Genomic DNA, 16300 nt, shown 5'->3' with positions numbered 1-16300 from the left:
CCCCTCCACAGCATATGGCAACTTCATGCTCCCACTTTCAGACTGAAAATCTTGGGACTCATCCTTAAGTCCTCTTTTTTTTCTCAGATCCCACATCTAATCCATCAGCAAACCCTGTCTGCTCTACTTTCAGCATCTGACCACTCCTCACCAGCACCCTGGTCCAAGCCAACATCATTTTCCTTGCTTGGCTAACAAATGAGCCACTCAGAAACTTATTGAGGTTGCAGCCTTATTTTAATTTTTTATCTTTATGAAATTCTTCTGTGATGCAATATTGCAATAACCCCTAAGTAATCTCCCAGCACCCACCCTTTCTCCCTATATTTATTCTCTACACAGCAGCCGCAGCACTCGATCAAACCCTCCACTGACCAAACCCTCACGATGCCCTAGAAGGTCCTATGTAATCTGGGCCTGACTACGTTTCTAACTTGATCTCCTACTACTCTCTCCCTGGCCCACTCTGCTCCAGCGCACTGGCCTCCTGTGTACCCCTCACACTGGCCGCGTGCACTCGCCTCAGAGCCCTTGCATGGGCTGTTCCCACTGCTGGGGATGCTCTCCCCTAGACATTCACATGGCCAGGCTCTCAAAGCCATCAGGTCTTTGCTGGAATCATTTAATAAGTGAGGCCTTTCCCACCCCCCCTATCAAAACCTCCGCCATGCCTCCAGCCCCCCTGCCAATTTAATTTTTCTCATTGATGCTCAGCAATACCCAACAGACTACATATATACTCATTTATTGTCTGTCTCTTCTACTAAAATATGAGCTCCATGAGAGCAGGGATTTTATTCTGTTCTGTTCACTGTGGTGTCTCCAGCACCTAGAACCCTGTCTCAGCCACAGTGAGTGCTTAATAGATGCCTGTCGTCAAATGAATGAATTCTAGGAGGTTAGCGATGTGAGGGGTGTGGAAGGGCACCAGGCCTGTCTCGGGAAGCCTTAGGCATCACCTTTGTTCTCTGGCTCCTTCATTTGCTGCTTTTACTCAGTCGCTCAGTAGAGGCACAGGGCTCTATGGAGGGTTAAGACATGAACACAGACAGATACTGCATAATTCCACTTCTATGAGAAACTCAGACTAGCCAAAGTCAGAGACAGGAAGCAGAATAGAATGGTGGCTTCCAGGAGGAGTGGGGAATGGGGGGTGATGCTAACAGGAATAGGGCTTCCTTCAGGGGTGATGAAAATGTTCCATGGGGACACAGTTCAGTATGAAATGATGAGAAAGCTCTGGAGATGGACAGTGGTGATGGTTGCACAACAATGTCAATGTAGTTCACACTGAACTTTACACTTAAAAATGGCTAAAATGGGGCTTCGCTGGTGGCGCAGTGGTTGAGAGTCCGCCTGCCGATTCAGGGGACACGGGTTCGTGCCCCGGTCCAGGAAGATTCTACATGCCGCGGAGCGGCTGGGCCTGTGAGCCTGGCCGCTGAGCCTGCGCGTCCGGAGCCTGTGCTCTGCAATGGGAGAGGCCACAACAGTGAGAGGCCCGCGTACCGCAAAAAAAAAAAAAAAAAAAAAAAAAAAAAAAGGTTAAAATGGTGTTATGTATATTTTGCCACAAAAAAAAGTTATGAACACAAATTACCATATGATCAATATTGTGGGTCATACAGGGTATCAGAAAAGTCCAGGGGAAGACAATTTTGGCTGAGGTAACTGAAGGAAACTTTCTAGAGTGAGAGACATTTGGGCTGGGCCTTGAAGGATAGGGAAAAGAAGGGTGGAAAAGGCTGGCAGGGGGCATGGGTGGGTGATGGGGACAGCTTGGGCCAAGGCCTGGAGGTAAGCTTGCCCCTGAGTGTGTATGCTTGGCTGGGGTACACAGGGCTCCATGCTGGGAATCTTGAATCCCTGTCACTTCTCCCTTCCACCTGGCAGCCTGCGCATGAGCCCCCAGGAAGGCTTGTGGGGAAGCTTCTGACCAGAAGATGGGGATAACCTGTGGAATCCAGGGGATCCTATCTCCTCAGGCCTCCTTAGTGGTGGGTTGAGGAACCGCCCCCCCCCCCCCCCGCCATAAACCTGGGGTTCTGGTCTCGATTGCCCAGCCAGCCAGCCAGGCCTCTCTCTGTTAGTGCTAAGGCCACAGCCTAACTAAGGTCAGGGGTGGAACTCCGAGCAGGACTCCCTCCTCCTGTTACCCTGTGGGCATCAGAGTCCAGACTATGAGGCACAGTCTCCTCCTGCAACAGCTGGCCTTTCTGGGGTCAGGTCCAGGGAAGCTAAGAATAACCACTTATGGAGTCCCTTCTCTGCCTGGCACATAAGGGCCTTCACGGGTGTAATTTTATAACCTAAGATGCAGGCGAGGACTATTACCCTTCCCATTTCATAGATAAGGACAGTAAGGGCTCAGAGAGGTTAAGTGCTTTGCCCGGAGCCAGAGAGCTGGGAAGTGGCAGGGCTGACGTTAGACCACGTGACTCCACGGCCCGGACTCTCAGCCCTTGGGCTACCCTAGGCCCTAGGCTTGCTTCAGACCAGGGCTCGCAGGGCCACTGTGCTGATGGCCTTCTAATCCTGGGGCAGCTCCTCCCCACAAGCTCCAGGAAACTTCCCTCTCCCAGGCCTAGATGCTTTTGTCGCCCGCTGTGCGGGCGGTGGGCGCGGCCCCTCCTACTGCGAGGAGAGGCAGGGCTGTACAAGCTGGATGGCGCCACAGGAGGCTCTCTCTGGTATAGCTCTTGGCACCTGCGCCAGTGTCTTGGCCCAAAGAGGACACGTTCCCCTTCTTCCAACTTCTCTTCCTTGAGAGCAGGGCGACAAGGTACTGCTGGGGGTTGTGCGTGCAGCCCCGAAGCCCATCAGGGCCTTCCCTGTGCACTCGCCACATGGCAGCCCCTTGCCCAGCTCAGGCCTCACAGCTCTGTGCGGGCAGCACCAGGACAGGTGAGGAACCAGAGGTTCAGAGGTAAGTCATCACACAATGTGAAAGCAGCAGGGTCAGGCCCAGATCCTGATTTCTCTACTACTTGTGCTATATAAGGAATCATAAAACACCGGAGAAGGGCCCTTAGAGGTCATCTAATCCACTCGCTGGGGTGGGGCTGAAGAGACCTGTCCAAGGTCACGCAGCTCGTGAGTGACAAGGAATTTAGTTTTCCCATGACTCTCATTATAAACATGCTGGCATGTTGCCACATATCTTATTAGCTCCAAGATAAACAACACTTGCATTTAAGATTGTGGTAGGCTTTAAAAAAAATGTGTTTGAGGCCAGTGCCTTCTACTACAATAGTTGTCAGAAAGCCACAGACACACAAAGGTGAGCCTGTCCCCCCAAAGCATGCTTGGCCCCTGCCGCCCCCCTCCTGGACAGTGGACAGTGGCTGGTGCCCAGGCAGTGTGCTCAGTGCAATGTCTTCTCAAGGACAGGACAGGGAGAGGGCTTCCTGGCTGCCTCCATGGCACCTTCTAACTTCAGTTTAGCTCTGGTCTAGAGGTGGAGAGAAACAGGAGCAAGAACTGGGCATTTTGTATTTATACCAGCGTGACTCTTCCAGCAAGAGGTTACCCAGCTTGGACAAGTTTCTCTACCCTTTTGAGCATCAACATGCTCGTCTGAAATGGGGTAACAGTGACGTCACTGTGGAGGAATTAGCAGGATCAGTCACGATGGAGGTAGAGCCCCTGGTACGATAAGCGGTGTAGACAACGACGAGGATGAAGATGGAGGGGGGGGCACAGAGCAGCGATGGCACTAACTGTACGAGTGTAAAGCGAGGGACAGCCTCACTGAACGAAACTAAGTGTTCTGAGCCCCGCAGCCAATGTCTACCGCTCACTCACGTGCACCTCCCTCCTGACACGGCACCAGGGGAAAGGTCGTGGCTGTCGGAGTCTGACAGACCTGGGTTTGAATTTAGGCTCAGCCACTTCCCATATGACGCTCATCCCTGGGGCTCCAGCTAGTTGCCATCCAGACGGTAACCACTAGCCACACACGACTATTTAAATTAAAATGTAAAATTCGGCTTCTCAGTCACACTGGCCATGTCTCAAGTGCTCAAAGCCACATCTGACTAGTGGCTCCCACGTGGCACAGTGCAGAGTAGACCGCTTCCCTCATCACAGGGAGTCCTCTTGGACAGTGCTCACCTGTGCCCTGAATGTGGACACGGCGCCTGCACGGGGGATGCTGCACACAGGGCCTGGCAGGGCAGAGGGCCACAAGGGGCGCTCAGCCCGTCCCTGCTGCGAGCACTCTGGCTGAGTCCCGAGTCTCCTCACTCCCCTGGCCCCCGTTGTGCTCTTTCTTGCAGCGTGGATGTAATGCTGGGCCCAGCTGCTCTGACTGCATTTCTGCTACTGACTCTTCATGTGACGAAGTGACGGCACCTCCTGGAACTTCAATTTCTTCATTTGCAAACTAATAATTCATACCCCTCCAGTCTCAGAGCAATGCTGCCAGTCAAGCAAGTAAATGATGGCAAGTGCTCTGAAATGTGGGGACTATAGCGTCGCAGGGACAGCACAGTGAGATGGGGAAAGCCTCCATCTGGTGTCAAAACCGGATTGCAATCCCACCTATCACTAGCTGAGGACACTTAAGTCCTCAGAGGAGGCCGCGTCTAAATGCCTTCACTGTAAAAGGGTAACAATGAAGATACTGTAGACTTTCATGTTACTGAGAGGATCAATGATGTATCTGAAAGCAGCAGAGTGCTACTCAAGAGCAAGGCATCATGGGACCACTGCTCCTGTACAAAACGAGGGAGGCCCAGCTGAGCCAAGCATCTGCCACCTCCACTCCTTTCTGTGCTCCACTTGCCTGAGAGCCCTGCTCCCACCAGGTGAAACCTGTCCTGCTCCAGGCCAAGAGACCAGGTTGGGACAGAAATGGGGGCACCAAATGGGTCAAGACAGCCTGTTCTGCTGATGCCAGAAGAAGACACCAAGCCTGCTTGGGCCACATGGCCAGGTCACATCTAGGAAGCCTGCTTCCATCTGTGACGTGTCCCTTGGGCTGCAGGATCTCGCTCCAGGTGGCTCCGAGGTCCCAGGCATCCAGAGCCCAGCGCTGCTCCTGGGTTTGCTGCTCACCAGTCACAGAGCAGGTGTTCCCTGGACACCAGACAGGTGCCAGACACCAAGGAAATGGGGATGGAGAGGTGGCTAATACCGGGCCCTGCCCTCCAGGGACTCTGTCCGGCTGGCCCTCTTTTTCATGTTCCACTCCCTCACAGAAGTCCACCCTACCTGAGCTTCAGCAGCACCCAGTGGGGTCTCTACACTGGGATAGGACCACCCGAGGCTTTGGGTCCCTTGATAACATGAGTGGTATTTTTATTGAGCACTTCCTACATGCTATGATCTACACCAGAGTCTTACACGTGTTCTTTTCTTTTTTTTTTTTTTTTTTGCGGTACGCGGGCCTCTCACTGTTGTGGCCTCTCCCGTTGTGGAGCACAGGCTCCGGACACGCAGGCTCAGCGGCCATGGCTCACGGGCCCAGCCGCTCCGCGGCACGTGGGATCTTCCCGGACCCGGGCACAAACCCGTGTCCCCTGCATCGGCAGGCGGACTCTCAACCACTGCGCCACCAGGGAAGCCCCACGTGTTCCTTTTTTTTTTTTTTTTTTTTGCTGTACGCGGGCCTCTCACTGCTGTGGCCTCTCCCGTTGCGGAGCACAGGCTCCGGACACACAGGCTCCGCGGCCATGGCTCGCGGGCCCAGCCGCTCCACGGCATGTGGGATCTTCCGGGATCGGGGCACGAACCCTAGTCCCCTGCATCGGCAGGCGGACTCTCAACCACTGCGCCACCAGGGAAGCCCCACGTGTTCCTTTTAATCTCCACAATTCTTAGAGTTTTTACTACCTCCAATTTACAGATAAGAAAAAAAAAATCAAGGTAAAGAAAAGTTAACGTGCCCAAGCACACATCTAACAAGGGACAGAGCAGGGATTTGAACTCAGATCTGAATACTCTAAAACAGGACACTGAACCACTGCATTTTATATTGTCTTCTGATCCTGTATTCTCCAATGAAATGATTGCTGTTCTAGAAAACATTGTTTCCTTCAGGAGCCCAGGATAAGAGGAGAGATGGGGAAGGCAGAGAGGCCAAGATGCTTCCCTGAGCTGCCTGGTGGGGAACCACCCTCACCCACTTGGGCCAGGCCCAGTGCTGGGCTCAATGGGAGCCGAGGCAGGACCTGTAGCTGTCCTCTGACTCTAAGGAAGAGCCCCACCCGAGCCGTCAAGGGTCGACTGAGGATGGGTGACACTGTGAGGGGCAGTGGGGCACCCAAAAGTGACAGTTCCTAGGCCACAAACAATCTAGTCCCCAAACAAGGCAAAGAACACAACTCTTGCTGCTACTGGACACATTTCCAGCTGAGAAAAGCAGAGTTTCAGGCCTGGCAGGCTGTCTCAGGCAGGATGGATAGAGGGGAAGAGGAAGGAGAGAGGAGCCTGGGAGACATAGTAGGTCCATGACAACAGTCCAGGTGGCACAGACCCGTGGCTGAAGGACTGGGAAGTACGGCTGCCTAGGTATTTTCCGGCTACCTGGGTATTAAGCAAGAAATGCTTGAATGTAGCTTGGTGTTTAAGAGCAAGCTCTGGAGTCAGGCAGCCTGGATCACATCCCAGCTGTGCAGCTCACTGGCCACTTAACTGTCAAGTGGCTTTTCTGGTGTAGGTTTCCTTGCCTGTAACATGCGGTAACAACAGTACCTACATCATGGTGCTGGTGAAATAAAAATTACATAAAGCTCTTTGCCCAGTATCCAACACGTAGTAAGCACCTAATAACAGTAATTATTAATTATGAGAATATTTCTCAAAAATACTAATCCTCTCCCCAAAGAAAAAGACAAAAATAAAAAAGAAACACAGCATTTATAGATATTTAGGTCGTGTGTTTGGACTGGCATGGTGTTTTTGGTTTTTTTTTAATATTTATTTATTTGGTTGTGCCGGGTCTTAGTTGCGTTAGGCAGGCTCCTTAGTTGCGGCTCACCAACTCCTTAGTTGTGGCACACGGGCTCCTTAGTTGTGGCATGCGAACTCTTAGTCGTGGCTTGCATGTGGGATCTAGTTCCCTGACTAGGATTGAACCTGGGCTCCCTGCATTGGGAGCATGGAGTCTTATCCATTGCGCCACCAGGGAAGTCCCTGGAATGGTGTTTTTGGTACTTGTTTCTCATATACAACCCTTGCCTGGCCAACCAGGTTAACAGTCCCCTAGAAGCAGACATCACACACTATTTTAGCTCAATATGGCCCCAACCTCTACAGCATTGGGCATGGGTCCATGCACATAATAGGACCTCAGAGACTCCAGAACTTCAGGACTAAAAGACACCTGCTGTGCCAGGCTAACTGTGTGTGTGTGTGTGTGTGTGTGTGTGTTAAATAAAAGGATAACGCACAGCTCTTGCCCTTGAAAGGGTCACAGTTTAGCGAGGGAGGATCTTAAATCATCCTGTGACAATCTAATAATCCCATGCTCCCAAACCCACATGCACTCTTACCTGACATCTCTCTCACCACCCCCCCAAGTCATGCATGCATGCACATTTCCCCTCAGTTCCCTGGGCTCACAGGTAGCTCTAGCCCTGGCCTCTCTGGAAATGCTAGCTTTGGTCTGGACCCTGCGTGGAGCACAGAGGTTTCAACCTTAAGTGGAGTGAAAAGCCACTTGGCCCCATGCCAGCCTCATGGGTCCCCTTCCCCACCCCCTGCCCATTTTTATCAGACACTCCTGATGGCAGGTCTATGAAATCTCCCCTGGAGAGGGCTGTGGGTCCCTGGACTGACGTGTTTGATCAGCTGTTTCTGGTCTGCGCTGGGGGAACCAGTGCAAGAGCCGACAGGAGTGGTGTTTGATCAGAAAAGCTGGGAAGCTCTGGGCCCAGCTAGCTGCTGTTGGCCTTCTGCTACGCTCTCCTCAGAGGACAAAGAAAGGAGGATGTTCTGATGGATCAGCCCACAGGGAACTTGGGGAACCTGCTCGCTGGCCAGGGTGAGAGGTGGAAGTTGGGCTCTGCCTAAGCGCATGAGGGCTGGTGGGAGGAGCACTGCCCGCTCCTGGCTGAACGGCAGCAACACCTACCAAGCTCCCCAGGCTCACTGTCTGGTGCCAGGTATGTCAGGGAGACAAGTGTCTAGTGGACGTGGGACCTCTGCTCTGGTAGCACTGTGTGACAGAGCAGAGGACGGGACAGATGCACAAGGAAAAGCCTGGAGAACATTCACCAGAAGGTGAGCGCAGCTTCCAAGCCCACGTCCTAGATGCTCTCTTCTCAGTGAAAGCCTGAGTCCTGGAGTGTTTCCCAACAAAGGTCTAGGACGAGTCCACACTGAGCCATAAGCTATTTCTCTTTTTTCACCCAAACACACGCCCGAGTACCAGCTCATGGAGGGGAAGATAAACAATGAATCTGAGAGCTCCAGAGGCAAGGTAGGAAGGCCGGAAATCGTCACAAACGTAGTGCTTCCATTTCCCTCGCTCTCACTGGATGTGCTCCCGCCTGACATCCAGTCTGTCTTTCCTCAGACGTGACCCCTCAGCTGTGGCACCAAGGAGCTCTGAGAGTCCGGCTCCAACCCAGGAGGTCCTGTCCCCCCTCTTATCCCCGTCCACCCTGGCCTGGGACAGAGGCTCTGGGTTATTATATATGATGCAGCCCAGAGAGCTCCACGTGACCTTGGTCTGGGGCTCCCCTAGCCTCCACCCCAGGCCCTCTTAGGGTACCTCAGGCATCCTCCTTTCCTGCCCTCTCTGCCCTCTTCCCTCAGGTTCTTTTAAAGTGTTAGAAACACTAACAGACACCATCTATGAAGCGTCTATACTGTTAGCCATTTTACAGATGTTGCCTATCCTCCTCACTGTCATCATTAGGGACGACTAACCCAAGGTCACAGTCTGCTTAGAGGGGGGCTGCGAAGCTCCCCAGCCCGTGCACTTTGCACCGCGCTGCTCTGCCCCTTGCAGCCAGCCCCATGGCCCAGGCTTAAGGTAACTACACCACCGGGGAATCGCTCGGCCCACATCCTAACTCTGCTCAATCACTCCTGACCCACAGCAGCACTTCACTCTCTGAACACACACACTTTCATGGCCGGAGCCCAGCTGCCTGGGACACTCAGGATTATTGCTCCAGATACGACCGCTCCAGCCCCCTCCAAAGACACCACTTAGGCAGAAAGGCATAACTTCCTAAAGGCCCTGTGGGCTCTGGGCAAGGGTCAGGACTGTCCCAGGAGAAGTGAGCAGAGTCACCCCCAGCCCTGCCTCAGGGCGGACCTGAGCTTAGCGGCTGCAGTATATGATGCCCCCACCCCTGGCCTTACCTGCAGGACTCTTACTGCAGAAAGTACGCACATCCTATCTGTGTGTCTGCCTCTCTTGTCTCCCTGTTGGCTGTCAGCAACATGACATTTTCAGCTGTTCACCATGAATAAGTTTCTGCTTATTTTATAGTTATCTGCTGAGCACTTTGTGCTTTGGGGGCAGTTGAGATTCAAGAGATAAATGAAAAGTGCTGTTATAAAGATCCCTAAGGATGCAGAGAGAGGAAGATGAAAGACACGTAAAGGTGCAGGAATGAACAAGACACGTAAAGGTGCAGGAATGAACAACCTTCCCAGTGCTAGAAAGTGTAGGGAATGGCTGACCTGTAGGTGAAGGACTTTGTTAATTACAAGTAAAATTTTCAACACCAAATTTCAAACACCAAACATTAAACATTAAATCTAGGCTTTTAATTAGTACTACAATTCTGTGGGGTAAATACAATAATTTCCTCCATTTGTGAATGGGAGCTGGAAGGAGGGAGCTCAGAGAGGGTAAGTATCTCACCAAGGTCACACAGTCATAAAGTGGCATAGTTGGGATGTACCGAGGTTGGACACCAAAGCCTGTCTCTGAAACCCTGCACCATACTTGCTCCCTGGGAACGAGGGTTTAGAAAAATGAGACTCCACACGACAGGAGAGTTTTTTTGTCCTTCCCAGGCCATGCTAACATGGCCCACAGGTACACAGTAGCCCCTAGGAAACCAGGCCTATCAAGCCTGGTCCCATCTGACAGCTGCCCAGAACCAAAGAGAAAACAGGTTTATAGCATCACAGGCCATTTGAAACTCATGCGGCATAGTTTTTTTCAAAGTACATATTTTATTTACATATAGTGCAAGTTGAACACGAATAATGGTTTGTAATCCAATTTAAACAGCCACCGTGTGCTGGCTGACCTGGCCGGACATGTGCACCCTGTCCTGACCGCGGGTGGTAGCAGGTGTGACTGGCCTTTGTAAGGGAAATGATGCAACATTTCCATGATTTGGAAGCAATCTAAATTAGCCGATGGGATAAAATTTTTTTTTTTTCAACAATGTAATCCCCGAAGCACAGCAGCTTCTCCCTTCCTTACAGGCCAAGTCATAGGTGTAGCAAGTTTCTGAGTTCTGGCTGTGCTTCTGAGCTTTTGGCCCAAGTCCTACTAGCCCCAAGGTTTTCCATGGCAACAAAATACTCCTTTCAACCCCTAATTTTTCTTTCACTCCCACTTTCTCCCTACTTCCCAAGTATCCCTGCAATACACTAGGCCAAGCGGAGCAGGGCAGGGGCTGCTGAAGTCTTCCTTTGGGAGGACTGATTAAAGCATCCCAGGATTTTCTCCACCACTGTCCAGCTTCCTAGTCCCAATTCAATAGAAATATTGCTTGTCCCCTAGAACCATGCTAGGTAAGGCTGGCAGTTCCTCCAACCCTTAGTCAATTCTTAGATCTCAGGCACATGAGAGTTAAATCCCCCACCCCATATTATTAATAAGTAATCAGCCTATGGTGACCGCAACATCACCTGGGGTAGAGAAACTCTTTGGGCCCATCTCATCTTTCTCCTCGATTTACACCATGAGCAGAGAACAGGGCCCTTGTCTCCCCCATTTACCCCTGTTTGACTGGATCTATTTCACCCTCAGTCCGCAACTCTCAGGGCTCTTCCCTGGGGGATGAAGCTGAAATATATTCCATGGCTGGTGGGAGGGGAGAGTCAGACAGCTTCCTCAGAGAGGACTTGAATGACCAGGGAACCTGGCATTCACACTGTAGACTGTGGCACTTGCTGGACTCAGGTTTTATAAAATAAACAAGTCTCTGCCCCTTTGCTGCACCTCAGGCTCTGCTCACACACTTGCAGTCCCATCTTCCCAGAGCGATCCTCGCTCTTGAGCCATCTACTTGCTGTCTGTCTCACTCACCAGGGATGGGCAAATGCCGTTCCGTAAGTGACCCCCACGGAATCAGACTCCAGCTTGGAATCTGTCTGCCCTTTCCTCCTCAACAGGTGTTTCATAGGCTCTGGGAGCAGAGAAGAGTTGGGGTCTTACCGAATAAATACACGTTCCAACAAGTCCACAGACTCCTCTACACCACTGCCAGCGCCCCCAGGGTTCAGCCCTGAGGCCACAAGGGCAGCACCATGGCAACAAGGCAGAGACCACCACTGCCACATGAGAGCAAGTGATGTGGCCAAGGGGACCCCGATAACATGTCCTCCGTGGCAGCAATTCAGAAGGTCTCTTGGGCAGAAGTGGGAGAAAAGAATAAAATGGCCAAGTAGGGCTAGAAAAAGTCTTCCTACAATAAAATCCATGCTCGGGCGTCTCTAGGGAGCAGCACTGTAACAGCGCTGTTGATGCAGCAGCTTGCCGAGGTCCACTCAGAGCAGAGACGAAATTCAGGGCGGACCTTTCGCTCACGTTGACCAGAACCAGCACAGGCCTCGTGCTCCTGCTGGCTGTGCCACAGGGTGAGGGCGCAGCCAGCAGCATTATCTCACGGCTCTGTCTGCTCTTGGCAAAGTGAGTTGTGAGTCTGGTGATGCTGAAGAAAACGAGTGTCCTGCCACGATCTGGGTCTCCAGCAGAAACCAGAGAAAGGGTGCCTCAGTACTTGAAAGGATCTGGAAGTTGGGTTTAAAGCTTATAGCTTTCTTTATTCATAAGACTTTTTAAAAAGAAAAATCACTTTCCCCTACAGGTCCTCAGCAATTAATTTTTAAAATTTTGTTTTTTTTGGCTGGAAGAAGTTCTGATAACACTGCTATTCCCACCCACCCATGCACTTTTTTTTTTTTTTTTTTTTTTCTGTACGCGGGCCTCTCACTGCTGTGCCCTCTGCCGTTGCAGAGCACAGGCTCTGGATGCGCAGGCTCTGCGGCCATGGCTCACGGGCCCAGCCGCTCGGCGGCATGTGGGATCTTCCCAGACTGGGGCACGAACCCGTGTCCCCTGCATTGGCAGGCGGACTCTCAACCACTGCGCCACCAGGGAAGCCCCACCCATGCACTCTTATCTGCCGGGCTTGGCCTCCATGCCCTGTAAGCAGGGCTGCTCCACTCTTTCAATGGGTTTTATCTGGTGCCAAGGGGAGATTCGGTGCCATTTCATCACTTGCTGATCAAGAGCAATCCTGGTCTGACAGCTCACAGAACTGAAAACCCTTAAGAAGACAGAGACGGCCGTGGCAGAAGCAGTGAGGGCCTCACAGGGAGGCAAAGTCTTAAAGGTTTGAGCACCATCTTCTGGTCAGTTATTGGCCTCTGAAAACTTCGTTTACTTCAGAATGGGACAATCCCTGAGCTGACAAGCTCAAATGATTTGCACATAAAATGAGCACACAACTGGTGGCGGGGTGAGCTGGCCCAGCTGCCTGCACAGAGCAGGATGGACGCCAGCAGACACACTGGCCAGTGTTAAGGTCCCACCTTCTGCCCTTCCAGCAACGTGTGATGGCGACAGAAGTAGCGACCATGACCCAGATCGACCCCTCCCCTGCTGGTACCTGGTGATGTGAAATGTGCTTAGAAAGAAGGGGTGGCCTTGTCTTCTGCCAGCCTGTATTTTGAGGGTGAGTGATCAAACTGGGCAGTACCTTCCGCAGGGGGTCAACCACACGAGGTGGCAGGGAGCCGTGCTGGGTGTGTGAACACGGCCCTAGCAGACTTCAACCTTCTGCCATCAGGGAAAGGAAGATAAATGCTACTCATTCCCTCCATCTAATTGCACTTCATAATGGATTCCATAAACCATTAATTATCAGATTATATTTTAGGAACTGAAGATGAAAAAGCTTTTAAAATTCAGACTCCAAAGGATCACTGACCTGCAGTCATAGTGGCGGCTGGAAAGAGCTCAGACAACAGGCTACTCACAGGCAAGGAAGACCCTGGCAGGAGGAAGACTCAGGGGCCACCATGGGCGCTACTCCACCTGGCGCTGGTTCACTGCTACGTTACATGTATCCCGTGCTCCTCAGGGAGGGGATGAGGCCTCCAGGTTGGGTAGAAGCTTTAGGCTTTGATTAGGGAAAGGGGATTGAGGACACCACAGAAAAGCTATGGATGGGAACCAGCCTCAGGTGCAGAATACCATGAAGAGTTTCCTGGAAAGGCAGAGACGGTTTGCAGCTAGATGGCCTCACATTGAACATTCCCAGAAGAAACACTCCAGAGGCTTCGTTTTGGGAATGGCTGACTATACTGACAAAGTGGGACTCAGCACGGAAATGAAGCCTTCCTGTGTCAGCATGCTGCCACCTGTCCTACCGCCACCATGAGAGGAGGCTGGAAGGGTGACAGACGTGAGGAAGGGGCTGAGTGTGCTCAAGGCTGGGAATCCCCAGATGGTCTGATGGTGCTTTTCTTTTTTTTTTTTCTTTGCGGTACGCGGGCCTCTCACTGTTGTGGCCTCTCCCGTTGAGGAGCACAGGCTCCGGACACGCAGGCCCAGCAGCCATGGCTCACGGGCCCAGCCGTTCCGTGGCATGTGGGAGGATCCTCCCGGACCGGGGCACAAACCCGCGTCCCCTGCATCGGCAGGCGGACTCTCAACCACTGCGCCACCAGGGAAGCCCCCTATTTTCTCTCATTTTTAAATGGCCAGAAGGCACTGGCAGTGCCTGCAGCCCCACTCTGTGGGCCACTGTCTTGCACTGAACTGCTGCTCTGCATGCTGAGGGCTGCCAGCACACCACATCGCTCTGGTTACTCCGGTCACCAGCTCTTATCTCACTGCTCTTTCAGGCTCTGTTTCAGAAGCTATACTCCACTTGGGGATGGACAGTGTCAGAGAAGCCACAGCAGCAGGCCTGCCTGCTACGGAGGGCGGTCGCGTTGGTGTTGATGACTCAGACTTGGTTTTATGAGAACCATGATGCTTCTGTCCGTTTCCCAAGTGAGACCACTTAGGTTGGTGCTAAGCTAAGATGCTCAATACTCAGGACATCGAGGGAGGAAGGGCAAAAGGCAAGTGCGGAGCATTCTCTCTACTGCAAACGTGGGACCCTCCACGATGAGCGGCCGCTCACTTGGCCTCCCCACAGATCAGGGTCACGGCACCGTCTAGCAAGTCCTCCACCGTCACTGCCACAAGCTCAGAGCTGGTCTGCGATGTCTGTGAACCGGGCAATGTCACAAACACCTGCGAACCAGCAAGCTGGGTCTCCTCCAAAGTGATCACCTGCTCCGTCTGGGCCACCGGCTCTGGGGTTTGGATCACCTGAAAGGGAAACACCGTGAGGCTGCTCTGGGCAGTGTCCACAGTTGGCTCCCCAGAATTTACATGGTTTTCATCTCACGCTGTAATGATATTTATGTCTTCACCTGAGGAGAGCAGTTACATGTGCTTAATGGGAAGAGGCAAGTCTCACACCAGTGATGCAAAAGAGAAGGCAGGCAAACAATTTAAGTAAGTCTGTGTGCCAAACTGCTATAATTTAGCTCAGTATGCCACCTCAGGGTGCCTGGACTCTGATTACACACCAGTGAACGCGGGCTCAGTTTCTCACACTGGGTTTTCCTGTCTTGAGGATTACACTGCAGAAGTGCGTGCCGTGCGAAAGGAATGCTACTGAATCAAAGTGGTTCGTGTCAAGCTTGAACCATGGAAATGGGAATGGTTTACCAGAAGCCTCGGGTTGCCAAAGGTGGCATGTCTGGACCTTGATCAGGCTAAGAGCCTTACTTGGAGGCTACGTGGCTACAGAGCTAATGGCTACAGGAAGAAGAACGGGCAGACAAAATGTGGCTTCTGTCAGCTCCCTCACGCAGCTCACCAGGCTGGAGGGCACTGGCTTCTCTCCTCCACAGCCCACACACGCCCCTTCCAAATCTGCAGCATCTGTTAAAGATGCCTTTCCCATCTCAGGGAGAACTAGTCTGGTTAAGTACACCCAGTTCCTGCCTGAACCTCCGAGTTGATGTTTCTGAGCCATGGAGCTCGGAACAGCTGGATGTTTTCAATACAGAGCGCCCGCAGAGGGCACAGCAACCCTGGCTCTTGAGAGCTGCCGAGAGCAGCAAGCGCTTTCCACTAGACCCGAGTGGGCAGAAATGGAGACGCCAAGCTCAGCCACGTCTCTGCTGTAGGAGTGAAGAGACCAATTGTGATGTTCAATAAAAAATCACCTAGGATAGCAGTTTTCAAACTGTTTTTCTTTCTTTTTTTTTTAGCAATGGAATCTTTTTTTTCGCCCCAAAGGACATCTTACCCAGAATCCTAATATATAAAAAAGATAAAAGCAGAGCTGTTCTCATTGAAATGGCAGCAGGATTGGCACCCAGAGGCCTGGCCGCCTGTCTTGCCCTCTGCTCCCCACAGAGGCCTGTAAGAACACGGCTATAAGGGGCTGCTCTACGGGACAGGACTGGGGGCGGCCCAGCCAGCTCACAGTTCCTCTCCCGTCCATTCACAAATTACTGTCAATCAACAGAACGGAGTTTCTTTTCCCTTCCCGCCCACCCTCTCTGGAGAAGACGGGAAGGCAGTAATAGAACTAGAGACACAAAGAGGGGCTGGAGCAAGCACAGCCTTGAAATATCAGAAGAGGGGGGCTTTTCATCCAGGTAAAGGTGAGAAGCCCAGATGTTCAAATGTGCCCTGTGCCCAGCCCAGAGGAGCTACCAAAGCACTTCAGCTGAAGGTGGTCTCAACAAAGAGCTCACCTACCCTCCTCCGAGGTTTCCGGCAACTCTCACCACATCCCATGGTGTTCTGCAGAAGGTGAGGGAGTGTGTGAATTGGGAGGAGAGGCCAATGTCATTCTGCTTTTAAAAATTCTTGTTCCAGCTTCCCTCTACTCAGGGGCCATTTCACATGTAGTCACCAGGAGGCTAGAATTTTCTGTTCTGTTTGGAAAGAGGTCCAGAGACTCTTCTGCAAGATCCTCCTGGTCATGAATGCATCACTCACGGGGCCCTTTGAGAGCCCCGGGGAGAAAGGCTAGCTATCGTGATGGGACTGCCTCCAGAGAAGCCTTAGGAGCCCCGT

General features: G+C 52.2%; 1 protein-coding gene across 3 annotated transcripts in view; it reads right to left on the bottom strand.

Moving 5' to 3' along the window:
• Positions 1-9731: 9731 nt before the first annotated feature.
• Positions 9732-16300, bottom strand: part of ZBTB40 (zinc finger and BTB domain containing 40) — an 83818-nt gene continuing 77249 nt past the window's right edge. For all 3 annotated transcript variants that reach the window (XM_060089125.1, XM_060089127.1, XM_060089126.1), the window contains one exon: positions 9732-14530. In XM_060089125.1, the coding sequence (XP_059945108.1) occupies positions 14336-14530 (195 nt within the window). In that variant the 3' untranslated portion in view covers positions 9732-14335. The remainder of the gene's footprint in view (positions 14531-16300) is intronic.

This window comes from Mesoplodon densirostris, chromosome 2 (assembly GCF_025265405.1).
Source record: "Mesoplodon densirostris isolate mMesDen1 chromosome 2, mMesDen1 primary haplotype, whole genome shotgun sequence".
Taxonomy (NCBI): Eukaryota; Metazoa; Chordata; class Mammalia; order Artiodactyla; family Ziphiidae; genus Mesoplodon; species Mesoplodon densirostris.
The sequence above is the reverse complement of the archived record's forward strand: the minus strand, read 5'-3'. Positions and strand labels throughout refer to the sequence as shown.